At 44.3% G+C, this 27,547-nt stretch overlaps 1 protein-coding gene across 1 annotated transcript in view; it reads left to right on the top strand.

The window, feature by feature from the left end:
• Positions 1 to 40: 40 nt before the first annotated feature.
• Positions 41 to 27,547, top strand: part of RHEB (Ras homolog, mTORC1 binding) — a 55,553-nt gene continuing 28,046 nt past the window's right edge. The window contains exons 1-2 of the mRNA XM_045792290.2: positions 41 to 308; positions 22,414 to 22,485. Of these exons, the coding sequence (XP_045648246.1) occupies positions 257 to 308; positions 22,414 to 22,485 (124 nt within the window). The 5' untranslated portion in view covers positions 41 to 256. The remainder of the gene's footprint in view (positions 309 to 22,413; positions 22,486 to 27,547) is intronic.

The raw sequence follows: 27,547 nt of genomic DNA on the forward strand, positions 1-27,547 counted from the left end.
GGGGAGGGCGGTGCTGACGCGAGTCGCGGCGGGGCCGGCGCCGGCGGTCACGTGGGCGTGTTTGGGGGCGGGGCCGCGCGGCGGTTCCGGGCGGTTGGGCGCGCGAGCAAGGAGCCCAGGCTGCCGCGCCTGCCCGCGCCCGCCTGCCCCGCCCCTGGATGCCGCTCTGCCCCGGCGCGGCCGCCGCCGATCGCAGCACAGGAGCCGCCGCCGCCGCGGTTGATGTGGTTGGCCCGGGGCTGAGGAGGCCGCCAAGATGCCGCAGTCCAAGTCCCGGAAGATCGCGATCCTGGGCTACCGGTCTGTGGGTGAGTGGCGGGCGCCGCGCGGCCTCCGCGCCCGGGCCCAGCCTCGCCTGGGCGCCGGGACGCGGCGGCCCGGCCAAGTTTGGGGTCGGCGCGGCCATGTGGCGGCCGCGCGTTTCGTAACCAGCCGCCCGCCGCCGCCACCTCCATTTTGAGCGGAGGCGGCGAGGCCGGGGCCCCGTGGGGCGGCGGCGGGGGGCGGCCTGGGCTCGGGAGGACGTGCCTGGGGAGGCCGCGGGCGGACGGGGAGGTCCGGCGTGGCCTGGGGCCGCCGAGCGGGCGGAGGGGTCTGCTCCCGGCCGGAACCGCCGCAGGGAGCAGTCGCACCTGTCTTCTCTCCACCTTTTTGCGGCTGGCTGTCGCGATCTTGCCAGCGGCCTTTCCTCCCCAAATTAAATAAAGTCCGGGGGATTTTAACAAAGGAAACAGCACCTTGGGTTTTTTCTATCCGTGGCGAAGTTCAGCGTTTTAAAGAAAACCAGGGACCTAAAGGACGTTTGGCTACGGAGGGCAAGTTTCCTACCGAAGAAACCCGAAAGAGCCCTCTTCGAAAGCCCCCTCGATGTGGCCAGCGACCGAAGTAGGAAGGCAGAGAAAATGAGATTTCTGATCTCTCTGTGTCCTATTTTTCTTCGGGAAAAAATAAGGTCAGGTACTTGTAACCGGGCTGTTGAAGTAATTCAGAAGTTTGCCGGGGTTTCCCCCCCACCCCCCCAAAGGTTGACATATATTTGAAACTGTTCGTGGCAGTCGCCTTTTTGCTGAACGGGGGTGGTCTGTGGTGGGGTCGGGGGTGGACGGGGTGCCGGAAGACGAGTGAGAAAACAGAACCGTTGAACTTAACCATGCTTCAGGGCGAGGCTTTATTGTCTTTGACAACCGGAAGGCTGGAGAAATTACGTTTATCTTTTCGTGTTGTTTTTAAGAAGTAACTGTCTAAGGAAAATGTGCACTTGATCTTGGGGGAGGGAGGTAAAAGCGAAGGTTTGGAGTCTATGGTGATTGCAGAAGGAGGCAACAATAACTGCCATAGGAAAGCTTGTAACTGCCTCCTACCCACTGATGAACTCCCCGAGTCCGCTTTCTCTTCTGCTTCCTCACCCCCATTTTCCACCGCCGGTGCCAGGGTCTGTGCTCTTTGACCAAGATCAGCTACAGCATGCTTACTCATCCTTTTATCATCTCTCTCGTCAAAGTGCCGGGGGGGGGGGGGGGTGGAGGAATCATAAGAATGGGGGGAAATCAAAGGCCGAGAGATGCTTGTGTAGAGATAGGGGGTGCCAAGAGTCAGAGGGATAACTCTTGTATGATGCAGTGCCAAATCATAGGTCTGTTTGTGGGGGAAGAATGGGTGAGGGCCTTAGCAGCTGCTGCTCTGAAGTAACCACGCATCACATGGAGGCTTTTAAAAATCACTAGCAGTCCACTCCCCAAATGCCCGTGTGGAACCGAACCTTTATTGGCAGCCTGAATCACCCAGCCCTTGCTTCTCTCTTCTCTTTATTTCCTTGGCATTTTGAAGAGTGGGAAGAGGACATATCCTGGCTCCGGAGGGAGTTCTAACCAGATACATAGATGCACAATGCTCACTAGTTGAGGATAGCAGTCTCTGAATAATTTGCAGGTGACCTCTACCTGGGCTACCTGTTTTAACTTGAGAGAATGTCCTAAAGGTACTGACTTACTCCTTGAAATTCTCCAGATGGTGATTCTAGTCTTCAGTAATAAGCAAGTCTAGTGTTTTATTGCGGTTTTGCTGAAGAAGTTCCTTATGTCCGATTGAGATCCATTCTATTTTGTTTTCCATCTAATCCTCATCCCCCTGAAGACCCAGATGTGACAGGTCACCCCTTCGCCTTCTGTTCACAAACATCTATTTTGGAATACTGTGCTCAGCTAGCCTCCAGTGAGGTACAAACTAAGTTCTGGTCCCTGTTCGCTGTGCCTTCCATATGTCATATTACTATATCCTACTTCAAGTGTAGTGATGATTAAAGTAAAAGGTATTTTGGAGAGTTTAAATTACTCCCAACCTTTGCCTTTGATTTTAACGTTGTTTACCTTTGTTAGGAACCAAGATACTTTGTGGTTTGTGGGCCTTTTGTTTTGCCAGCATCAAAAAAGGAAGTATTCCCCTGATGCTGTGTACTAGCCACTCTTCAGAGAATTACTCCGAATTTGGACTTAAGAAGAGTTTACGGACATGTTTACTTGCATGTGGTGCTATACGAGGGAAGTTGAGTATATGTGTTTCTAGGTTGTTCTTTTGTGATGCTGAGCTGTGTGTCGTATTGACTGACGGTAAAGAGTGGTAGAAAAAGGGGCATCTGGCTGACCCCATGGAGTGTGTGACTGTTGGGTCTCAGGGTTGTGAGTTTCAGGCCCTTGTTGGGTGTAGAGATTACTTAAAAGTAAAATCTTTTTGAAAAAGCCTCAGCTAGAAACCACACCTTTCTTAGAATTTTCTCTTGATTAAATATCTTATCTTAGCTTGACTAGTAGGGTACTTGTCATTGTGACTTTGTCATGTCACAAATTTTATTTTAAAAGTTTGCCTTTAGATAAAACTGCTAAATGCTATGATTGTTTTACTTGGCTTTCAAATTTTGGATTTTTTTTTTTAAACACCGATAAAACTGCCACTGAGGAATGTATAATTCTCAGGTAAATCGTACAACCCTTTTTCCTGAAGTACTTTTCCTGTTATTTACAATGTTAAGCTTTTAAGGACACGTCACCTATAACGCAGTCTGGCTCTCTGGGAGTTCTTTGTATTAATTGTTTCACTGGTGGCAAATGTTTGAGCTCCCTTACATCCATTGTTTCTAATACAACAAGTAGTCCTCTGATAGGAGGTAACTAAACAAGTTAAAAATGTTGTGTCGGGTAACGATCCTTGAATAAAATCTGGTACATCCTTCGCTGGAATCTTCTGCAGAGGGCTTTGATAATCTAGTTTATCCTCAGGCTATAATCAAAAAAAATTTTGTCCTATAAAAGTCTCTGAGATTAACAAAAGGGAGAGGATTGGGGCACCTGGGTGGCGCAGTTGTTAAGCGTCTGCCTTCAGCTCAGGGCGTGATCCCCGCGTTCTGGGATCCAGCCCCACATCAGGCTTCTCTGCTAGGAGCCTGCTTCTTCCTCTCCCACTCCCCCTGCTTGTGTTCCCTCTCTCGCTTGCTGGCTCTCTCTGTTAAATAAATAAAATCTTAAAAAAAAAAAATGGGAGAGGATCACAGGAATGTGAAAGATCATAAAAGAGAAAATGAAATAACTCTGTGGTTTGGTAAAAGACAATTCAAAAGTAACTCAAATTATTACCTTGTCAAAGTGTTTTAGGTAGTAAAAAAGATGCACCTTTTAGTTGGATACTTCATAGGGAAAAATGTCATTAAATTTGTTCCCAATAAAATACAATCCAGTTGTATTCTGATTTACTGTCTTTTTAAATTACTGTATCCTTTCCTGACACATTCCATTGAAAATGCTGAAGGTGGAACATTAGCCTGTGAAGTTGTGTGTTCAGGCACTCAGTAACATTTTGGTTGTGCACCTGTGGGTAGGGTAGTCCTGTAGTGGCCACCTTGTGTTGAAGATTGAAATTAACTTTGGGGGGGGTGTTCATTTGTTCTGTACAAGACGATAGTCAGACTTGGATTTGTGATTGATACTTCAGTGCCAAATGTTACTTTGATGTCCAAGTGGGTTATATCTATCCATAATAACCTTCATCACCCCAAAAAGAAACTCTGTACCTGTTAACACACTACCCCACTCACCCCTGCCCCTGGCATCCACCTGCTTTCTCTTTCTGTGAATTTACCTATTCTGGGCATTTCCTGTAAATGGAAGCATACACACGTGGTCTTTTGTGATGAGCCTCTTTTATTTAACATGAATATTTTCAAGGTTCATCCATGTTGTATAGCGTATACCAGTAATTCCCTTTTGTTGCCAAGTGATTCTCTGTTATTTGAATATGCCACATTTTATTTATACATTTGTCAATTGATGGACATGTGGTGGTTTCTACATTTTGGCTATTATGAATAATGCTGTTATGACCATTCCTATACAAATTTTTGTGTAGACATATGTTTCCATTTCCCTTGGGTGTATTCCTAGGAGTGGAATTGCTGGGTCATTATGTATAACTTTTTTTTTTAATATAATTAACTGCATTGTTTTAAAGATTTTATTTATATATTTGACAGAGCACAGCAGGGAGAGCAGCAGGCAGAGGGAGAGGGAGAAGCAGGCTCACGGAGCAGGGAGCCCTACACAGGGATCTATCCCAGAACCCTGGGATCGTGACCTGAGCCGAAGGCAGACCCCTAACGACTGAGCCACCCACGCGCCCCTATTTTTTTTTTTTTAAGATTTTATTCATTAGAGAGAGAGAGTGAGTGTGTGTGCATGCACACTCGCATGCAAGCAGGGGGAGGGGCAGAGGGGGAAGGATGAGGAGACTCCCAGCTGAGCAGGGAGCCCAACGTGGAGCCCGATCCCAGGACTCCAAGATCGTGACCCGAGCCAAAGACAGACCCTTAACTCCCTGAGCCACCCAGGTGCTGTGTGTGTAACATTTAGAGGAACTGCTGTGTTTTCCACAGCAGCTGTGCCATTTTACATTCCCACCAATTGAATGTTGGTTTCAATTTCTTTACGTCCTCGTCAACACTTGTGGTTGTCTCTTTTATTTTAGCCGTGCTTATGGGTGTGAAGTGGTATCACATGAGATTTGTACATGATGTCTTCCATTCTGTGGGGTTGTCTTTCCACTTTCTTGATGATGTCCTTTGAAGCAAAAGTTCTCAATTTTGACAAAGTCCAGTTTTATTTTTTCTTTGGTGACCTGTGCTTTTGGTGTCATGTCTAAGTAACCGTTGCCTGATCCAAAGCCATGGAGATTTACTACTATGTTTTCTTTTAAGTGTTTTATCATTTTAACTTTGACATATTTGATCTATGATCTACTCAGTTAATTTTGCATATGGTAGGAGATGGGGGTACAACTTTATTCTTTTGCATGTGGATATCAAGTTGTCCTGGCACCTTTTATTAAAGACCATTCTTACTGGATTATCTTGACATCCTTGTCAAAAACCAGGTGACCATAATAAATGTTAGAGTTTGTTCCTGGATTCTGTTCCTTTGACCTTTATGTCTGTCTTTAATGCCAGTTATCACACTATCTTGATTGTTGTAGTTTTATAGTAAACTTCAAAATAGGGAAGTGTCAGTCTTTATACTCTATACTTTTTCAGGATTGTTTTGCCTATTATGAATCCCTTGTGTTTCCATATGAATCTTAGGTCCAGCTTGTCAGTTCCTGAAAAAAAAAAAAAAGCCCACTAAGATTTTGACAGGATGTTTTATAGTTTTGCAATTATCTTTAAATGTCTGATTTTGAAACCAGCTGAATTCTCATATCTGTTTCTAAATTCATTCCATTGCAATGTGTTATTTTAACGCAGCATGTGAAGGAAATCCAGCCTTGCAAAGATACCTTGTTGGGAAAGAGAGGAGTATTTTTTTTCTCAAGGTTTTATTTATTTATTAGAGAGCTTACACGTATGAGTGGGGGGAGGGGCAAAGGGAGAGGGAGAAGCAGACTCCCCACTGAGCGGGGATGTGGGGCTTGATCCCAGGACCCCGAGATCACCATCCGAGGAAAGTCAGATGCTTAACCAACCGAGTTACCCAGGCACCCAGGAGTATTTTAATACCTTTTTCAGGTAATTGTTTATGTTCTTTGATACTTGCCAGAACTCCGTAGGTGTTGGTGGTAGTTTCAGCTCCATAGGTGGTTAGTTGTAATATGCAACCTGAAATCATGTGGAAGAATTTTTTCTACTCTGTTACACTGAATTCCATTGCTTTATTTTGCACTTTGGATGTGTCTTCTACCCGTGACTGATCTTGTAACGTCATATCTTGGTTATTTCAAAAAGAATGGTTCACTGTTATGCAAATCCTTCCACATTTTGATACATTTCAACATACAGACTTTTTTTTTTTAAGATTTATTTGAGAGAAAGAGAGTACTCCTGTGAGCCAGGGAAGGGGCAGCGGGAGAGAGAGGCTCTCAAGCAGACTCCCCACAGAGCAGAGCCTGACCCGACCAGGAGCTCCATCCCAGGACCCCGAGATCATGACCTGAGCCAAAACCAAGAGTTGGATGCTTAACCGACTGAGCCACCCAGGCCGCCCCAGCATACAAACTTCTTAATCACGTTTTTTAATATCACCATCAGTCTCTTTAGGAAAAAAAAATGTAAATATTGGGAAGCTTTAATTAAGCTTACTGTGAGTGATGCAAGTTCTCCAAAATTCTGATTTCCTCCTAAGGGTTTGAATTGGCTCATTGGCAAAGTGCTACCAGCTTTACTTGAAGTGACAGTCTCATTTCTTTCATTTCAAGAAGATGCCTGCCGAATACAAACTATTTGAAATAATGATCGTTTGTTGGTCATTCTTGCAAGTAAAAATGCAGTTCTGTGATAAAAGTGGCTATTTTCAGATCACTTCACAAACAGTGGCGCACGTGCTTTTTTCTTCAAGACAGCCATCACACTTCAGGATGTGGGAGCGCTTTGTGTATACATCTCATTTGGTCACACGATATTAAAAAGGCATGCTTAAGGGTCAAGATAAAATTAATCATTTTTACTGCTTCCTCAAGGAAGTAAAAATAGTTTGGTGTGTTTTTTTGTTTTTTTTTTTTACTGCGGGTCATGGTCATGAAGACTACACGGCTTTCCACTACAGTGTGTAATCACTGTCTTGATCCGTGCTAAAGGGTACCAAGCCAGCATTGCTTTTGCACCATTAGTGCAAATATGGACATAGTGGGAAAGGCAAATAATAGCTTGGTATTGTGGTAGAAATAGTTTTGACCTCATGAGCCCCCTGAAAAGGTCTCAAGGGCCCCCCAGAGTGTCTCTGGCTACACTCTGAGACTCATTGAGTCGTGGTGTGCAGAACCTTGCTAGACTGCTACTTGCTGTTGTGCAGAATTGAATCAAGAGTGGCTGCATCCTGGATGCTACTCAAGGGGCCTGGTCACCACGGTCTTGGAGGAGCCTTCCAGAAGAGGCCCTGTCGCCTCGTAGGAGAGAGGGATGGTGAGGCAGGAAGGAGCTTGCATGCTTGGGAACTGAAGGAGGCAGGGTGACTAGCAGAGAACGTGGTGGGAGGAGGAAATGAAGGTGGAGGTGGTCAGGGGCTGCGGATGAGGCAGGACCTTGCAGGAACTTCAAGAGACCGTTCCTTCTGAGTAGTGAGCAGTGGGTTACTAAGAGTATGGGGAGACTTAAGGTACCTAAAGCCAGTTGGCGTGGCCTCTGATTGTGGTGCAGTTTGGGGTGAGTGTCATTTTTTGATCTGGTGATGGTGAGGCTCCCAGAGATTAGTAAAAATTGCCACGGATGGCAGCATATCAGGATTTGTATGCTAATAACACGGTTTTCCAATATAAGCATGAGAATTGGGGTGCAGGGGGGTACTTAAGTACAAACAGCAACATTATCACAAAATCAGAAACAGCCATCTCTACCTGTGATTATGAAGTCAGAAATATACAACACTCTTCTTACTTGAAGGTCTAAAATAAGGAGTTAACTTTAATATTGTCCATGAGTGGATCGTAGTTAGTTATTTGAATAAGTCAGAACTGAACTTGGACATGATTCTGTAAGTTAAACCATTATCAGGTCTTGAGTGATCACCCTTGAGAGAACCTTTATTCTTAGTTCTGGAACTGTTTATCATGAAGTACCAAAGTAAGCCTTAAGTGATACAGTCCTCGCAGTCTGTCTTAACCATGTACCTGTCACAGTGCAAACTGCTTTATCATGAATTGCTTGCTTGATTTAGAAATATCATTTAATATATCAAAACAGAGGTCCTGGAATGCTGCTTTAGTCTTTTTAATATTCTTAAAGGTATATTGGGCCTCTGATAAGAAAAAAGAGTTCCGTATAGGACATTGGAATCTGAAGTCTACATTGAGATTAATTTAGAACAGAGGCGCTAGAAGCAAAAGTCTGGCGCTCTGTGGGCAAGGGAAAGGAGGGCAGTTTGAGGACCCTAATAAAATGAACTCCCTCATGTTCTCGGTTGGTTGGTGTCCCCCTTCCCTCCCTGTTCCCCCTCCCTCATTTCTCTTTGTTGTGCTTACTTGCTTGCAGAAAGACTTCTCAGGGACTCTTGAAACAGAAATTGGTGTTTTAACAAGATATGTGATCCTGCTTCTTGCAAGATCAAAAGTTGAATGTTACAACTACAGCATCACGGTAAATAATTTGTGCATGTGGAGATGAAAACATTGGCTCCTACAGTTAATGTAGTTTGATGAAACGAAATGCTTTTCTAAGACTTGTATCAGATATAAATGCATCCAGCTGACATTTTGCTGGTTTTGAAAAATAAATCACATTTAGAATTTATTTTAAAGAGAATATTTTAAAATATAGGTTTTTCTTACTCTTTTTTCTTTTTTTTAAGATTTTATTTATTTGAGAGGGAGAGAGCTCATGTGCAAGAGCAAAAACGGAGGAGGGAGAAGCAGGCTCCCCACTGAACAGGGAGCCTGGACATGGGGCTCAATCCCAGGACACTAGGATCATGACCTGAGCCCAAGGCAGACACTTAACCCACTGAGCCACCCAAGCACCCTGGTTCTTTTTATTATTGTCCATGACTTGTTATAGGTACTTGAGTAAAAAGTGTAAGTGGTAAAATCCAACCACAGTGGCTAACATCAAGGGGGGAGGAGGGCTCAAGGTGACCTTGGCAAACTGGACGCACCAAGGTAAAATGTGACACTCTGTGGCTGGAGGGGAAGTGGGAAAACACTGGAATCTCCGATCCACATGCTAGACAAGAACTATATGTGGTAGGCGAATCTCTGACCAGGCTTGTGTGGCCTGGAGTATGCCAGGGGGCTGGAATGCCTGACCGGAGACATGAGAGCTCTGCGAACGAAGTTTGGGCTGGAACGTTACTGAGATGGCTCCTGGAGGAAAGGACAGCCAGAAATGTAAAGTCTTGGAGCGCCTGAATGGTGCCGTCGGTTGTGCTGCCAACTCTTGGGTTCAGCTCAGGTCATAATCCCGGGGTCCTGGGATTGAGCCCCCATGTCTGGCTCTGCACTCAGTGCGGAGTCTGCTTCAGCATTCTCTCTCTCCCCACTCCCCCGCTCATGTGCACATACTCTCTCTCTCAAATAAATAAATCTTTTTAAAAAAGAAAGAAACGTACAGTCTTAGGCTTATGTTTCAGAAGAGGTCTCCTGAGTGCGTACAGGTTGAGGACCTGGGTTAATTTTCTGGGCATTTTAGTTAACCGGCACTCACTCTGAACCACACGTAGAGCAGTGTCTCCAGTGCTGGGTGTCACGTGTTGAGGAGCATTGCCAACTTAGAGGAGTGGTTCTTGGAGGTCATGAGCTTTCCCTGAAATCATGGGCCTATTTTCTGGGGAAAGAGCTGGCTTCTGTCAGCTCTCCAAAGGACTTCAGTCCCCCAGAAGATTGAACTGCTAAAATGACGGCTTGTAGAGGACACTGTGTGGATTAGGTGTCATATGTTATTTAGATAGGCGTTCATTAAATGTTCAAATCAGTCACTACTGTATGCCAGACAGTGTGTGCTTAGTCACAGAGGCAAAGGCGGTCCTGATCCCTGCCCAGGGAGCTTCATCTGGTGAGGGAGTCACAGGAGACAGTACTGCTACTACTAATATGGTGGTTTTTAAAGCATTAGCGGTATGGGTGCCCTTAAACTCTGTGAGGTAGGGGGGATGATGATGATGATGATGATGCCTCTTTTGCAGATGAGGAAACTGAGCAATAAAAACGTTAAATGGTTTGCCCAAGGTCAGACATTAAGTAGCTGAGCCAGGATCTGAATTTAAGCCATAGTCTGGAGCCAGCACTCTCATTGGGCCACTACACAGATGATTATTTAAATACAGTTGGGATAAATGAGAGAAATCGTGGAGGGGAGAGCTCCTGTAACCATGGGTGGGGGTAGAGAACGATCCCTAAAGAACTGTTGTTAAAGCTGGAGTTAGGCAGAGGGTGGGGGTGAGTGGGGTAGGGGAAGAAGGGCAGAGCCTTCCAGTCAAAAGGAGCGGCATATGCAAAGCTCCCAAAGGATGAGTGGGAGCCTGGCACAGTGTGGCTGACCGAGGAATGGTGAATGAGGCTGAGAAGAGTAAGATGTGAGTGGGCAAGGAGGGATTTATCTGTGTGCCGACTGTTTATCAAGAACAGCCTTGTAGGCCTTGTGAAAGTTTTAGACTTTTCCCTAGAAACAGAGGAAAGTCAGTGACGAGTTTTAAGCAACAGATAAGATGATCATCTACGCCAGGACTGACAAACTTTTTCTGTAAATATATTGTAAATATATGTATTATATACTGTATTGTTGCAGTAAAGTAGGCTAGAGGAAAGAAAATGTTACTGAGAAAATCTTAAGAGAAAATACATGTATAGTACTATCGTGTGTTTTATCAGGAAAAATCTGCATGTAAGTGGACCTGGGTGTAGTTGAAATCTGTGTTGTTTCAAGAGTCACTGCGCTCCTGCCTTTTGCAGCAAGCAAGCCGCTGTAGACAGCACATCCGTGAGTGTAGCTGTGTGCCGGTAAAACCTTATTGACAGACACTGACATTTGAATTTCATCTAATTTTCATACCATGAAATATCATTGATTTTTTTTTCAACCAGTTGAAAATGTAAATGCCACTTGTAGTTCCCAGGCTGTACAAAACCAGACTGTGGCCCACGTTTGGCCCCTGGTCTGTAGTTGCTGATTCTCCTGTTCTGTATCCTCAGGAAGATCCCTCCCGCTGCCCCCTGAGGTGGATGGGCAGTCAGGGAACGGAAGTGCCAGGACCAGCCACGTACTGACGTTCACCAGCCAAGGTGTCAGGGACTGGTGTAGGACGGGCAGGATGAGGAGGCAGAGTTGAGAAGTGACGAGGAGGGACTTGCCAAGACTGTGGTGTGGGAGATGTTAAGGATACCCTTCAGGCGGTTCGGCTCGCGGGGGCGCCCTGAGTGGGTAAGGGTGCCGTTGGCTAAAGGGAGGAAGGGTAGACCAGGATTTGGCGGTGGACCACAGTCATTTACGTACCTGCCAGATCCGCACACTCACCTTGCTTTCTGGCTACAGAGGCGCTAGCAGGGACCCACACAGTTCCTGTGGTCCTAGAGCTAGGTGGCTGTCCCTGCGTTTGGGACTCTGAGGGTATGCTGCTCCTGCGTCCCCCTGTCGCCTGAGGGTGTGCCCAAACACACCTTCCTGCTGTGGCATTGTTTCCCTGCTGCCTTGGAAACAGGAGGTTGCGAGACCCACTTGGCCGCACACACTCACACTGCTCGCCCCGCCAGGCAGGGTGCTGAGGGTTCATGTCCATCTACAAGGACGTTCCTTACTTTGGGGAGACTGGGAGCCGGGCTTCATCTCTAGACTTTTCTGGGTTGTTTTGTTTTTGTTTTTAAGTAGGCTCCATGTCCAGTGTGGAGCCCATGCAGGGCTTGAACTCACAACCCTGAGATCAAGACCTGAGCTGAAATCAAGAGTCAGACTCTTAACTGACTGAGCCACCCAGGTGCCCCTAGACTTTTTCATTCTAAGTAACTGCTACCAAAATGTGTGAAATGTGTTTTTATAAAGTGTTTTCTTAATCCAACCATGTTTCCACATGACTATTAAACAAAAAAATTGGACTATACACAAAATGGACATAGCTTCCATTTCTTAAACTTCTGTGGAAATCTTTTTGGTAGGCAGCTAAGTGTATACACGTAGGCTGTTCCTGTACCCTTAAACCATGGTGTAAAGTAGCATTGTCCAACAGAAATATAACGCAAGCCACATAGGGAATTTAAAATTGTCAGTAACCACGTTAAGCAAGTAAGAAATAGTTGAAATAATTTAAGTATATGTTTAATTTAGCCCACTATGTCCAGAATATTATTTCAATATATATTGAATATTTTTGATGTTTGTTACTTTTTTATGCTAAGCTTTTGAAATCTTCTGTGCATTTTATACTACACATGACACGTCTCAGGACCAACCATGTTTCGAGTGTCCACTGCCCACTGGCTCCCCACTGTGGGACAGCACAGGAATAGGGAGGAATGAATTGGTGCTCATAAATGGATCATTGTAGATTCTTAAAGACCTTTTGAGGAAATAATTTTTATAAATAACCACTCGTGCTGATGAATGTCTCATTTCATTTTCCTAGTGTTTTTATTACTAGTTTTGATGAGTCTTGAACTTCATGCTCTCTATAAAGATTGTGTTATAATTTGAGAATTTATCTCGTTTGCTTTTCTCTAGCTCTTTTCCTCCCTGAACCCCAGCCTTCTCCCTAGTTTTGGCCACATACGTAGCAAAATTTATTCTTCATTGTTGCCAAACATTGAATTTCCTGCAGTTTATCGGGTCTGTCCCTGCCTTCCAGCTCCGCCGTATCTCTGAATCATCCCACGGAAATGGATCTCCTGTTTTAAAACTCTTGAGGGAAATAGTTCCATAGCCTTTCTTGGCAGAATTTTGTTTTTCTTTCAGTTTAGTAACCCTGACAGTTAATAAAAGTCTTCATTTATGTAGCTCGAATCTTTATGTTTTAATATAAACTTATTTCTCGTATTCTCCTCAGTGGTGTACGTCTGATAGCATCATGCTTGGCGATAGTAAGCACCCGGGAAGTATTTGAATGACTAATAATTTTATGAACCAGTTTTACTTGGTCATTCTGTCTTGTCTTTGTTGTAATAATAAGTGCACCTTGGTTTTTTTCTCACCTAGCATCTATTTTTAAAAATCGGGAAGGGGGTGTGAGAAAGAATGAGATGATGTCAGCCCTGGTTAATTCATAGGAACAAATGAGATAATTCATATGAAAATGTTTTACAAACTCTTAAAACGGTGTCTGGCTTGTAGGTTCTAGTGAACCTATGTGCCTTCCTCTGACTGATGGAGATGCTGTAGGGACGGGCATGTGTAGTAGAATCACGGCAGACACGACACACGAGCTTTTATGCACCACCTTTTTCAATTAGAATGGTGAGGTAAGTGTACTTTTTAAAAGGCTTCCTTGGTGACCCTGATGTATATGCATATCACCCCACCCCCTCAAAAAAACAACCACCTGCCATTGACAGAGAACCACACATTTTTTACTGAAGTGGGGGCGGTGCTTTAGTAAGCCTCTAATTGGCATCGTGTATCACGTAAGGAACAGGTTGTTGAACCTTCATACAGTTCATTGTTATTCTAGCCTTTTTAATAATGATGATATGTTCAGGTTGCAGTCCATTTATAACCCCAGGTGATTCTGCAGTCTTTCTGCTGCTTGCAGACTGGGTTGTTTTATTGATGTCCTTTCTATTGGTGGTTCCCAAAGAAACACCTTCCTGGTGTTCATGCCCTGTCCCTCGGACACTCTAGAATCAGCAGAATGCTGCAGAGATGACGATGGGCCAGTACCAGCTTTACTCCTTAAGAAATCAGCGTCCTCCCCTTCTGTGTTCTCTGGAGCTACAAGTAACATGTGGGCGTACTAGGCGAGGAGGACATGTGGAAGGTGGCAGGCCCTCCAGCCCCCCACCAGGGAGTGACTGCCAGACCAGCAGAGGGCGCAGCTGAGCCCAGCCCGGGTTGTCAAACTCGAGAACGGATTCAGTGGCTGTTGGTATTAGCCGCTAAGTTTTGGGGTGGTCTGTTCTGCAGTGGTGGTTGACTGAGCAGTTGGTAATTTACTGCTGGGGGGGGGTGTATTTTTAAACTTAATGATTTCTTTATCGTGTTTTTTTTTTTTTTTTAAGTAGTGTCTACACCCAGGGTGAGGCTTGAACCGAAAATCCCCCGAGATCAAGAGTCACACGCTCCACCAACTGAGCCAGCCAGGCTCCCCGTCATGTTATTTTGAGGCTTTAGCTGAAGTAGTTGTTAGTATATGTCATTTTCTTAGATTACAGATAAATGCATTCAATAATTACGTCTAATAAATTATTCTCCCAAGCTGATTCTTTTAGTCTTAAGATCGGTTGATAATATTACTACTAATAGGGACATTTAGTGAGGACTTCGTACCAGCTATTCCACGCGTATTTTCATTTACACCTCACAGCCATCTGTAAGGTAGGTGCTGTTATGACCTCCAGCTTACAAACAAGGAGACAGACTCAGGAAAACTGCCTGCGGTGACGTAGCTAATCACCATCCTGTTCTGCTCAGTGAGAAATAGTAAATGTCTTTCTCCTTTTTCTACTTTTTTTTAATCAGTTTTTATTGATGTATAATTTACATATAACAAAGTATGCATTTTAAGTGTAAAGTTACATGAGTTTTGATAGATTTATTCACCTGGGCAACCGTTACTCCAAAATACAAAACACTTCTGTCATCCCAAAACGTTCCCTCATACCCCACCCCCACTCCCAGGCAAGCATCGATCTGCTTCCTGTCACCATGGATTAGCTTTTCTTGTTCTGCAGTTTCATATAAATGGAACCGTACAGTGAAGACTCTTTGGCTCCTTTCAAAAAGCGTGATGTTTTTGAGATTCATCCGGTTGTCACATGTGTATGTAGTTCCTTTTTACCGCTGAGTAGTATTCCATCATATGGCCGTGTCATGGTCTCTTTCTCCTGTCATCTGTTGCTTGTTTCCGGTATTTAACTACTAAGAATAAAGCTGTGAGAAGCATTTCTTACGTCTTTGTGGACATGTGATCAGTTTTCTTTGGTAAATAGCGAGGAGTGGGGTTGCACAGGCCACATATATGTTAAGTGTATAGTTTTGTTGGAAACTACCAAACTGTTTCCTGATACATTTGTACCATTTTACACTCCCACCAGCAACAAATGAGAGTTCCATCCTTACTGATGCTCAGGGCCTCGAACTTTCTAACTTCAGCCATGCTAATGTGTAGGTCGTGGTTTTATTTGAATTGTCCCAGTGACTAGGGAGGTTGAGCATCTTTTCATTTACCTATTGGTAATTCATAGATCTCTTGGGAAGTGTCTGTTCAAGTCTTTGCCTAGTTTATTGGGTTCCTTTTGAGTTCTTTTGAATAACAGACACAGAAAGTAGCTCAGTGATTCTGGGGGGCGGGGGGGCACCCACCAGAATGGAAGTGACGGATGACAAGTATGGGGTTCCTTTTTGGAGTGATGAAAATGTTCTGAAATTGGTTGTGGTGACGATGGCACAGCCATGTCAATATGCTAAAAACTTAATTGTGCTCTTTAAGTGGTTAAAGTATATAGTATATGAATTCTATCATAATAAAGTTGTTTAAAATTGAAAGACAAAAGAAGGGTATTCATTTTCAGGGGTGGCTGCAACAGGACACCACAAATGGAGGGGGAACAGACCTTTATCATCTCACAGCTGTGGGGTCAGAAGTCTGAAATCAAGGGTGGACAGGGCCCTGCTCCCTCGGAAGGTGCTCTGGAGGGTCTGTTCCAGGCCTTTCTCCTTGGCTGGTACGGATTTCGGTGTTTCAGAGGCACCGTTAATCAACCACTTGGGATGGCATAAAGCAGTAGAAGCTGAGAACGTGTTCATAGCTATTTCAGGAGGAGAATTTAGAGGAGACTGGGAGGGAATGGGATTCAGAACACAAAAGGCCAGAATAGCATTTGTGGAAAGAAGAGGTGGTCACACGGGTGCCCTCTGAGGTTAGGCACCACTTCACAAGTGCCCTGGCTCATCTTAAATATTCTTGAAGTACTTACGATCTGAGCTGCTGGAAAGGACGTTCTGGAGGTTGGAAGAGAAAAGTGACTTTGAATGATCAGTTAAATTTGAATTTATTTCCCACGGACAATGCTGCTTCAGCTTTAGTGTGCAGCCAAACGGGGCTGGAGCTTGTTAGTCCTCCCAGGAGGTTTGGTTGGGGCTCAAGAATTTACATTTGTAGGGGCGCCTGGGTGGCGCAGTCGTTAAGCGTCTGCCTTTAGCTCAGGGCGTGATCCCAGCGTTCTGGGATTGAGCCCCACGTCAGGTTCCCTGATCCACTGGGAGCCTGCTTCTTCCTCTCCCACTCCCCCTGCTTGTGCTCCTTCTCTCTCTGGCTGTCCTCTCTCTGTCAAATAAATAAATAAAATCTTTAAAAAAAAAATTTTTTTTTTTTTTTGCATTTGTAATAGGTTACCTGGGATGCTGCTGGCACCACATTTACACTACTCCTGCAGGAGGAGAGGGGGCTCCAGAGAGGATTCCTGAGGCCTTGGCACAGCCAGGGGGAAGGCGGAAAGAACATAGATTGAGAATAGTTGTTAACCGACATGATTGCAGAATTTCCCTGCAGCTGAGCTCGACAGGCTCACCAAAAGGCAAATGATTAGATTAAGATCAGAGGGTTTTTCAAGGAGCCCAGAGAAAGGAAATTGGAGGGTAGACAAGATAGTAGCGGACAGTGATTTATCTTGGGGCTTAAAGTGATGGGCAAGGAAGTGAAGCGTGGTGAAGATCGGAGGTTCAGGATGTGGTCATTTAGAGTAGTGTCTTTCTGACCTTTGTGACTGCAGCCTGCGGTGAGAAACCCATTTTACATTGTGACCCAGTCGTGTATGTTTGACTGAAAGAAAAGTTTCAGAACTTTATTATTTGCCGTCCACTCTGGTGTTCTCTTTCTTTAAAAACAGTACTGATCATAGCTCGGTATATTAATATCATGACCTGGTGGGTTACAGCCCCTGATTTGAAAACATTGCTTCCAGAGATGTCCTGGACAGGAGTCAGAAAGTGAGGGCGCTGGGAGAGTACGCCGTCCTGCTTGTGATTGGTAATGAGGGGGGTTGCAGGCGTTGGAGGTGGAGTCGTCTGGGAAGGGTGACCAGCCAGTGTTCCACGGTACGCACACGAGGTGGCATGGAGATAATTATTGGTGGCAATGCCAGTGAAGCTTTGAGGCTAGACTGTTAGCTTATACATGCGGACAGCAGGGTCCTGTAAGGTGATGTTGAGAACTTGAGGTGAAAACGAAAGCAGTCCTCAGAATGGATTGTGTCCCAGATACATTACATTGTTCCCACTGGACCCTTGTGCCAAATGACTTGACAGACCAGTTGGTAGATTGAAACCTACTCCTTCCTATTATGTACCAATGAACAAGTAACCTGTCGGCTGTTCCATAGAATGCTGGTGGGGGAGGGAGGGGGAGGGAATATATAAAAGTAGTGGGTTTTTTAAGGTGAATAATCATGAAAAGTAGTTCAGAATTCATCTGGAAGCTCTTAAGACGTTTTACATACAGTGCCTATTTTGCAGTAATCAGTCAACAACCCTGCAGCTGTATCTTCTGTAGTGAAAATGCTGGGTGAACAAACTTATCCTTGGCAAGAAATACATAAATCCTCGGGGCGCCTGGGGGGCTCAGTTGGTGCAGCGTCTGCCTTCGGCTCAGGTCATCATCCCAGGGTCCTGGGATCGAGCCCCGCATCAGGCTCCCTGCTCAGCGGGAAGCCTGCTTCTCCCTCTCCCTCTGCCTCTCTCTCCTCCCTCCTGCTCTGCTTGCTCTCATGCTCACTCTCCCTCTCTCTCTCAAATAAATAAAACCTTTAAAAAAAAAAAAAAGAAATACATAAATCCTGTGTTTACCTGGTAGAAGTTTAGAAGAAACTTATTCAAAAATAATCTGTAGGATATTTTTGAAGTTGTTTTTTAGTGTGGCAGAAGAATATTTGGAAGGTAGTTGTGGGATGTTGGGATATATTGTTTTCACGCCTTTTTGGTACTATGTTATTGTCATAAAAGGAGTGATCCGTGCCCTTCTTTGTGTTGATAACACACATCTGGGTAGGTGATGCCTTTCAGTTTATTTCAAATCACTCCTGTGTTGTTTCATCATTTCTCCAGAGAGCCCATCAGGAATTTGAGGTCCTCCTCAGGATGTACAAATTTGAGCCCACTGAGAGAGAACATGAAACATCTTCAGGAAATAACTAGTGTTTCAGAATCTGAATTTGATAAATGCAAAAGCCAGAGTAAATGTGTGACGTTATAACAAGGGGGAGATGTTAAAGATAATCCAGTAAAGAACATCATTTGTACAAAGCAGTGCCTCTTGTAGCTGCAAGCACACTGCACAGAAGCTTGACCTAAGAGCCGAGCTGCTGCTTTAGAGGACAGCCGTGTCCCTGAAAGCCAGAAATTGCTGGAGCCAGGACGGAGAACATGATGAGCAGTGGGATTTGTTTACTAAGATTAATATGAAAATTTCAACACTAGTTGTTTAATAATTCTACTTTTTAATGGAAACAGCAAAAAACCCGCTGTGTCATGTTAGCAAATGTAGTCTTCCTGTCCCTTCTTAATTTAAATAATTAATGATCTCCCCTTAGGGGAGAGAACCGAGGAGGAGAGACCCAGGGGAGGCTTAAGCTTTTCTGCAGTCCTGCTTCTGCTAATGGATAGTCCCCTTCTCCCAGGACCAAGCTGATTGAGAAAGCCAGTTTGCTCCCTACAGACTAGAGTTTTAAATTCGGGTGTCCCAGTTACTCGTGAAGATGAGAGTTTGCTGTCAACCTGTATTGTGATTTGGGTTGGACTACACTGTCTGCTTGTGCCGGAATGATTCTTTGCGTTTTTCAAGTCAGATGTTAGTTGAGCCTGTCAGATAATTTCTGCCCTTCATGGTGCAAACAAGGAACTCTGGATATGTACCAATGATTATATTTTTAAAATGTGGTCCACTTGTTCATCTAAAACTCCATTGTTGCTCTAATCTCATGCAATCTTATTTAATGTAACTTTCTTCAGTTCCCTGTGGTAACGCCTGAGGTTCCTGTCCCCCCATCCCTTCATTCCTGCAGTAAGGCCCTCGACAGCTATGTATCCTGCCTTCCTCTTGGGGGGCTTATCACGTATACCATACTAACCCCTTTCTTTCACTATTTTTAATCTGGTTCTACTTTGGAAAAAGTGTAAAAATCCTTTTAATCCATTGTAACTCTTGCCCGTTTATCTTAAGAAAAAATTACCTTCTGCTTTCTTCCTTCCTTCTTTCCATTTACAAGCCAGAAAATCCCCAGTAGCCTACAGAAGGGTTTCAAAAGCCCACCAGAGTGTGTAGAAGTACTCTTCAGAAGTCCAAAAGAAGTTTCTTCTCTCTTTTTTCTTTCTAATTAAATTTCTTTTGCTTTAAGCCATAGCATTCAATGTAAATAAGAATTTTCTTATTCCTTCAACTTTTTCAGTTGTGCTAATGACTTAATAGAAGTTTTTTTTTCTTTGCTGTTTCATTTCATAAAATAGTTTTGCTGTATTTTAAGCTAAATGCTCCTTATGAGCTAGCTTAGATAACATGATTCCTTTTGAACATAATCCCTTAGCAATGTGTGTGCTCCTGGATGACCCCCGCATCCTGTCGAGCACGGGCAGGCCTGTGGTTGGCTCCCAAAATAAATACGACAGAACTGTTTCTTAATTCCTGTTGAACTGTGTTTCCTTGTCACGTATGTATATAAAATTGAGATCTTGTGTAATATCTGGAATGTATGAGAGTGCCCTTAGGACACGTGAGTTTTAATTTCATTCGTTCAGAAATGAGTGTCCGCAGCGCTTCGGCCACCATACTGGTCTTGGTGGGCTAATGAGTCAGAAAACGTCAAGCACTAAAAAGAAACAAAGCAGGATGGCTGTGACAGAGTGACCGGTAGGGTGTGGGTGCCGCCGTAGTTGGGGTGGTCTTAGCAGAGGCTTCTCTGAAGAAGGGGTGTTTGATCCCGGACCAGAATAATGACAAAGTGAGTCATATGTGTGGAGATCTGAGGCGATGGCTGGAACAAAGGGACAGGGGGATGAGACTGGAGCCTGGGAGGGTCCAGGGAGGGGAGCAGTGGCAGCAGAGCAGGGCCTGGGGCAGAGAGGGCCTGGTGTTGTGGGCCTTGGCTAGGAGCTGGCAATTTATTCTAATTGCAGTAGGGTTTTAAGCAGGGAGGGTAACATTTCATTGTCAAAAGCTCATGGAGGCTGCTTTGTAGAAAATGATTTCAGGTTTTAATAATTTCAGAAACGCTTTGAACTGTGTGTTTAACTGCTTGTGAGGAGTAAAATAGGCCCGCCAACTTGGGGCGTTTTCTAGTTGTTTACCCACAGCTCCCACTCTTTTTTTTTTTTTTTTTAATGTTTTTTTATTATATTATGTTAGTCACCATACAGTACATCTCTGGTTTCTGATGATTCATTAGTTGCATATAACACCCAGTGCACCATGCAATATGTGCCCTCCTTACTACCCATCACCAGTCTATCCCATTCCCCCACCCCCCTCCCCTCTGAAGCCCTCAGTTTGTTTCTCAGAGTCCATAGTCTCTCATGGTTCATTCCCCCTTCTGATTACCCCCCCCCTTTCTTTATCCCTTTCTTCCCCTACCGATCATCCTAGTTCTTATGTTCCATAGATGAGAGAAATCATATGATAATTGTCTTTCTCTGCTTGACTTATTTCACTTAGCATTATCTCCTCCAGTGCTGTCCATTAATTGCAACGTTTCTTTGGCTCAATATTCTGTCCTGGCACTGGCTGCTTGGAGACGTAGCGGTATGCTAAGGGGACAGCCAAGACCTCCCGCACACGCGCCACCAAGCTGGACAGCCATTGAGTGGTTTGGATGACTATTTCTTCCACATTGACACATGTAGTCACCTCTGACTAGTATAACAAATACATAAAACAAAACAATAAAAATATCTGCATCTCAGCACACAGCTTCCACTCTTAAACCGGTTTATTAATTCATTAATTTCTAAGCATGTGCCTATCTGTGTTTGTGAAAACATGCCACCTGTCAACTACCTTCCGCACGGACTGGAGGAAGGCAAGCACAACCTAAACCCCAGGAGTAGAAGGTTCCTTGTATAAACCTCTCTCCCTGAAGATCTTCTGAGATGGAAGTTCAGTGAGACGCAGCAAGCGTGTGGAGCATGTGTTTAAAATTCACAGTGCTCTGCGGGGCCACCTGGCTGGCTCAGTCAGAATAGCGTGCGACCCTTGATCTCGGGCTAGTAGATTCAAGCCCCACCTCGGGTGTAGAGATTACTTTAAAATGTTGAGGCGCTTCGGTGGCACAGTCCGTTAAGCATCCTGACTCTTGGTTTCGGCTCAGGTCATGATCTCAAGGCCCTGAGATCAAGCCCCACATCGGGGGTGTGAGGGGGGGGTCCATGCTCAGCAGGGAGTCTGCTTGAGAGTCTCTCTTCCTCTGTCTCTGCCCCCTTCCCCCCAGCCCCCGTGCTCACATGCACATGCACTTTCTCTCAAATAAATAAATCTTTTTAAAACCTAACATCTTAAGAATGTGCTCTGAGAATGTACAAGAGGAGAAAGGGTTTAGGGTGAAATCTGGAAGGGACCACTTCCATCATGTCCTGGACTGTCGTTGCACTGTCTTTACAGAGTGCCCTGATCTAAAGTCCTTTTTAGGTAACAGAGGGGTGAGAACTTAGGGCTGTCGCTCTTGATTTCTTAGACAGGCTCAATTATTAGCAGTTATTTTGTGAAGTCCAGAATATTTCTTAATTGTCTTCTGTGTGCTAGGCCTTTGATACTGAATGGCTGAGACAGAATTTCTACCTTCAAGGAATTTTTTAAATAAAGACTTGTGTTACATAGTCTCAGGTTCCCCCATTTAAAAACTATACCTGGTAACATTTCTAACAGCCATATATGAAAGAGCCTAAAGAAATAAACCCTGTCTCACTAATTTCTGTATTAAAGTTAATATCCACATTTCAAGGACACCAGAGGAAATTAGCCTTAGCTGAGACCTTATTTCAGAGTTTGTTTACCTTTAACAGAATATGTGATATGCTTGTTGGTCAGTAATATTGTTAATGTGACAAAAGTGTTTAATTCGTAATAGCTTAATTGCTTAAATTGCTGTCATATAGAGCAAATTCATGAAATTTATTTCCTTTTTGAAATTGCCCAGAAGTTAAAGGAATGTATTCTGATCCCAGTACTTTCCATCTCTTCATCTTGTTAGGGGTTTTTTTTGTAAAATAGTAGAATTAAATTTTTTGTTACTTTAATATGCCAATACATACTGAGCTTTTGCTCTCTTTTATAGGGAAATCCTCATTGACGATTCAGTTCGTTGAAGGCCAATTTGTTGATTCCTACGACCCAACCATAGAAAACAGTAAGTATTGTTTTGAAGGGTTTATAAACTGAGAAGCTTGCATTCTTCACACAAACGGCCATTGTGTGTTCCTGGAGGCTTCGATGGCAGGGCTTACTGGGGTAAACCTATAGATCTCCAGCTGGGGTCCAAAAAAGCTTCCAAAAGTTTGATCCACTTCACACTAAATGGGTTTTTATTCAGTGTCCAGATCCCGCCATCTAGAAATTGTTACTCAGTTCCATAGGAATCCATTCCTACAGTGAACCTCCTATCCCAGACTGCTTCAGGAAAACACAAATAGAGAGCACAGTCTTTTTTTTTTCCCCTCCTTCGCAACAGTAGCCCTTTCTTAAGGATTCCAAGTTTGAAAAGAAAGGACGAAAACACTCCAGATCCTTTTGTACCTTATTCTTATGGAATCGCTAGCCCTTCCCCCACCCCCACACTCCCCAACCCCTTCCAGTCCTGAAGAGTGGAAAGAAGGCCGTGGAGAAGTGAGCGATTCTGGGATGGAGAGAGCAGTTGCAGCATGAAACAAAGATGGCTCTAAAGGCTGTTGGCGTTTCAGGCCAGGTGCAGAAAAAAGCACCAAAGAATAGGTAGGACCAGCCACAACCTTTACCGTGTTCACTTTCAATCCATGGTTTCAGAATCTTCCTGAAGGATTCTAGGATCATGAAGAGTCTTGATTCTAGGATCACGGAAGAAAACCTGAAGCATTTCATCCAGGGAAGCTGGTTTGTTGGAAGCTGGTCTTGTTTCAAGCAATCTTAAAACCCTAAGTAGACCCTAGAACTAGTCGTCTCACATTCTTGACACCTGGACTTACCCCAGGATTTGTTACCAGGAACATAACACATTTAAACAGGGGATTCTTCAAAACCTGATGGGCATATTAGACATGAAGCCGACTTAACAGTCAGGTTCATAAGTTTTAACAACTAGATTTGTAGACCTCACCTGCGCAGAGCTTGCAAGAGAGACTTCGCAAGAGGCTTGCAACAGGGGGTTCACAGACTGTGGCCCGTAGGCCAGGAAGACCCACTGTCTTTTCGTACAGCGCATGCGCAAAGAATGGTTTTTATATTTTTTAATAATTAAAAAGTCAAAAGAAGAATATTTATGACCTGTGAAAGTTACATGACACTGACATTTCAGTGTCCATAAATAAAGTTTTATTGGAACACAGCCATGTGCATTCATTCACGTAGTATCCATGCCCGCTTTTGTTCTACAAAGCAGAGTTGTTGAACACTTGCAACAGATTGTGTGGCCCTTTGTAGGAAGAGTTTGCCCACCTCTGACTTAAAATATGCACCGAGCCTTCATGTCCCAGTATGCTGGTGGCAAGGAAGGAAGCCTGTTGGTTGCTAACCCGACTGTGGGAAGGCTGGGGTTTGAAAGTAACCTCTGATAGTATCCAGAAAGGAGGAGGCCTACATACACATCCTGTATTCTGTTTGGCTGTCACTCAGAATAGTATGTATGTCAGCATGAGGAGCAGATTAATTTGAATGCTACCTGAACAAGTTGGTTATCTCTCCGTCGGAATAGAACACAAAAAAATTGTGGTCATGGCCTTTAATATTTATTGTACGTAACTGTTTAGAATTGTGTGTCCTTAAAGAGATAAGGCTCATTTGGGCCTTTTATTCATAGAATAATAGAATATAGTTTTCTAGGTAAGCCCTGCTCATAAAAGTGGTTCCTATAATTGTGTGTCCTTGTGCCACTTAAAATTGAGGCGGGGGGAAAGTCAGGGTATTGTATATAAATAGATTTTCTTTATATGTAATTAATAGATCCAGTGAACATCCAGCTTTCTTACCTTGATATTATCGCAGAAATTGAATGAGGTGACCTTACTTTGAAGGCTGTCAACATCATCTTTAATTGTGTTTTTAGTGTTTCCTATCCAATACTTAGTGTTCAGTAATAAGGACTTATCATCTCAAAAATGGATTAGGAATATTTATTAAAGTCTTTAGGGAGGAGCGAAAATGAATAGCAGGGTATATGGATCGCTTAAAAGTTCATGAGGCATATGTAGACGTCAGTTTCTGTTTACCATGCTTCTGACCGTCTAACCCAGGCAGAAACCCTTCCTCCACCCTATCCTCTGCTGTTTGGTCAAAAACACTGTTCAATGATAACAGGGAATGAGAAATGGAACAGTTATCATAAGCCTGTTGCTAACAAATGTATAGATGGTTTAAGGCTTTAAAAAGCTCCGCACTCTGTAAATCTGGAAATAACCTGGTAATTATTTTATACTTAACTTTATAACCTAGAACAAGTGGTTCATAGCAAACATTCGGTGGTGACACATCTCTATGAAAGCATCACCACAAAAGCAAAAATTCTGGGACTGTGTCATCTTTTAAAATGGGATATTGGAGAATAACATCAATAAAACCATGTATTTTCTAGTTGGGGGAATTTTTATACCAAAAATGCTGCCTGTGCAAATGTGCTTTATTATCTACTGTATTGTTCCTCTAACGACTCAGTACAAACCAATTTGCTGTGGTGAAATTTAGTAGCAGTAGCTTATAAATTAAGGAGGAATAACAATTTATAACTTCTGCCATCTCAAGGTGGTACTGTTGATGCACTAATAAACCTCAGAAAATTGGAAAATTCTAATTAGGAGCTTTGCAACATCAAGCATTGCATGGTGGGTGGGCTTCTCGGTAGGATATGAATTAGGAGTCCTCAGTACTTTAGTAACATAAATCTTTATGCATTCCAAATTTTAGAAATCTATTACCTTATTTTAGTAGGCTTTACCACTAAGTAGCTATTAAGTCTGCTTAGGGCAATTTCAGGATTTTCGGTTGGAAATTGGATTAATTTCTCTAGTGATTGAAAAAGGGAGGGGAAGGGAGAGGGGGTTCGAGGAAAGTGAGACAAGGAGAAAGCCAGCTTTCCGCTGCTCCAGGAGGTTGGACATAGAGTACACAGAAGAACTGATTCCTGGTTTATGGAACTGACAGATGTCTTATTACACTTGCTTTTTTTCTATAGTAATAAGAGGCAGTTTTCCGTGACAGATGGAAGGGCCTCGATTGCATTTTGCTGCTGTGCGTTGGAGGATTTACATCCTTTTTATGTGCAAGAATATACGAAAACATCGTTTAATAATTTTATTTCTTATATCTTATGTACAATTACATGTCCTCCCTTTTTACTCTAAGCTCATGGCCAGTGTTTCTCCCGTCTCCTTGGCTGGTTCTTCATCTTGTGGACCTGGCAGCATAGGGCGCCCTTGGGCTCCGACGTCAGGTTCAGGTTTTCTCTGTGCTTGGTCACCAGCGACCTGCCCCTCTCCGCGAATCTGCTGGTCTCACAGTAGCCCCAGCCCCACCCTCTGCCCGGAACTCTGGGCTTTTTTATTTAGCTGCGCTCACTTCCCCATCGGTGTAGGCTTCTTCGTTCCTGTCTCCCCCCACCCCCAGTGCTCCGCCCCCAGGCTTTCCTGAGTTGGTAAGCGGCTTATCAGGCATCTCCTTGCTCAGGCCAAAAACCCTGGAGTTGTCCTGCCTCTCCATGTCCACACCCTACTTCCAGCCAGTCAGAGATCCTTTGGGGCTCTACCCTTGAACTACACCTTCTCTGCCCTCTCTGCCCCGCTGATCCAGACCCCCGTTGTCGTCTTCAGGTCCCGAGTCTGTATAGGCACTGTATGATGGGCTCCCGCCAGTGGCCTCTGTGCACTCTTGCCCGTTTCTGTTATTCGCAGCATAGCTAGAGTGATCTCTTTAAAATATAAATCAGACCAGGTTACTCCCCTACTCAAAACCCTAGTTTCCCATCACATAGAATAAAACTCTGAAGTCCTTACCATCATCTCCTGTAAGGTCTTCTGCCTCCTCCCCAGTCTGGTTACCTGCCCACCACTCTCTCAGCCTCTGCTGCGTCAACCTTCTTTTCCTCACTGGTTGCTTTTGTCACTTGCTATTTGACCTCGCCCTGGACGCTCCTCTCCCAGAGTAGATGCCTGACAGTGTCTGGGTCTGCCTTCCTTCCCTGGGGCTGGAAGCTCACTGAGGTCAGCTGCAGTATTTCGAGAGCATCCAGAACAGTGCTCCTGGGGATAATAGGTTCTCAAGAAACAGCTCTTGCATGAATGAATCATGTTTTCATAGTAATTACGTTCTACTTCGTAACCGCAATTACTTTGTTCTAATTGGAAGTTACTTGTTTTATTGTTCACCACTGTTGCTTCCATAATTTTCACCAAGTTTAAAAGGCACATTTTGAGCCTACCTGACTAAGGTGTCAGTGGCAGGTGTTTGCACGGGAATATCATGACTGCCCCCTGGCTGACAGTGATCGAAAACGCAGTCGATGCAAGATGCATCCCAAGTTCAGAGAGGCTACAAATGTGAAAAAAAATACAATAAGAATTTTTTCTTAGAATTGACGAAACAGATTATATTGGGTACTCCCTATCTTGAAATACTTGGATTTGGTTTTCATCTGATTTAATTATTCCCTAAAGTGGTCGTCTCCATCAAGGGCACAAGAGTGAGAAAAAGTGTGGCAGTCTGCTTGGGTGGTGTGGTCCGTGGTTTTTGCCCACCTGCTTCCCGCACCCCTGCTTGCAGTAGGAGGCTACGATGCTAGCATGAGCTTCCCTTTCTCTCCCTGTGGACCTCAGCATTCAGATAAGATCTCCTCTCTATCCCCCTTGTCACTTAAAAGTTTTCTCTTGGGGCGCCTGGGTGGCTCGGTCGTTAAGCGTCTGCCTTTGGCTCAGGGCGTGATCCCGGTGTTCTGGGATCGAGCCCCACATCAGGCTCCTCCGCTGGAAGCCTGCTTCTTCCTCTCCCACTCCCCCTGCTTGTGTTCCCTCTCTCACTCTGTCAAATAAATAAATAAAATCTTTAAAAAAAAAAAAAGAGTTTTCTCTTGTGATATTCCTGGGTCTGTTTCTGCTTTCCCTTTTGGCTGTGGGACAGTGGGCAACAGTGGGTCCTCTCCCAGCCATGCAAGGGATAGATTCTGCTGCCCGGTTCTAGTCAAGTCGAATGGGCAGCCAGGAGATTGGAGGACTCACATGTCTGAGACAAATGGC

This window comes from Ursus americanus, chromosome 3, assembly GCF_024610735.1.
Source record: "Ursus americanus isolate L20-20 chromosome 3, mUrsAme1.1.p, whole genome shotgun sequence".
NCBI lineage: Eukaryota > Metazoa > Chordata > Mammalia > Carnivora > Ursidae > Ursus > Ursus americanus.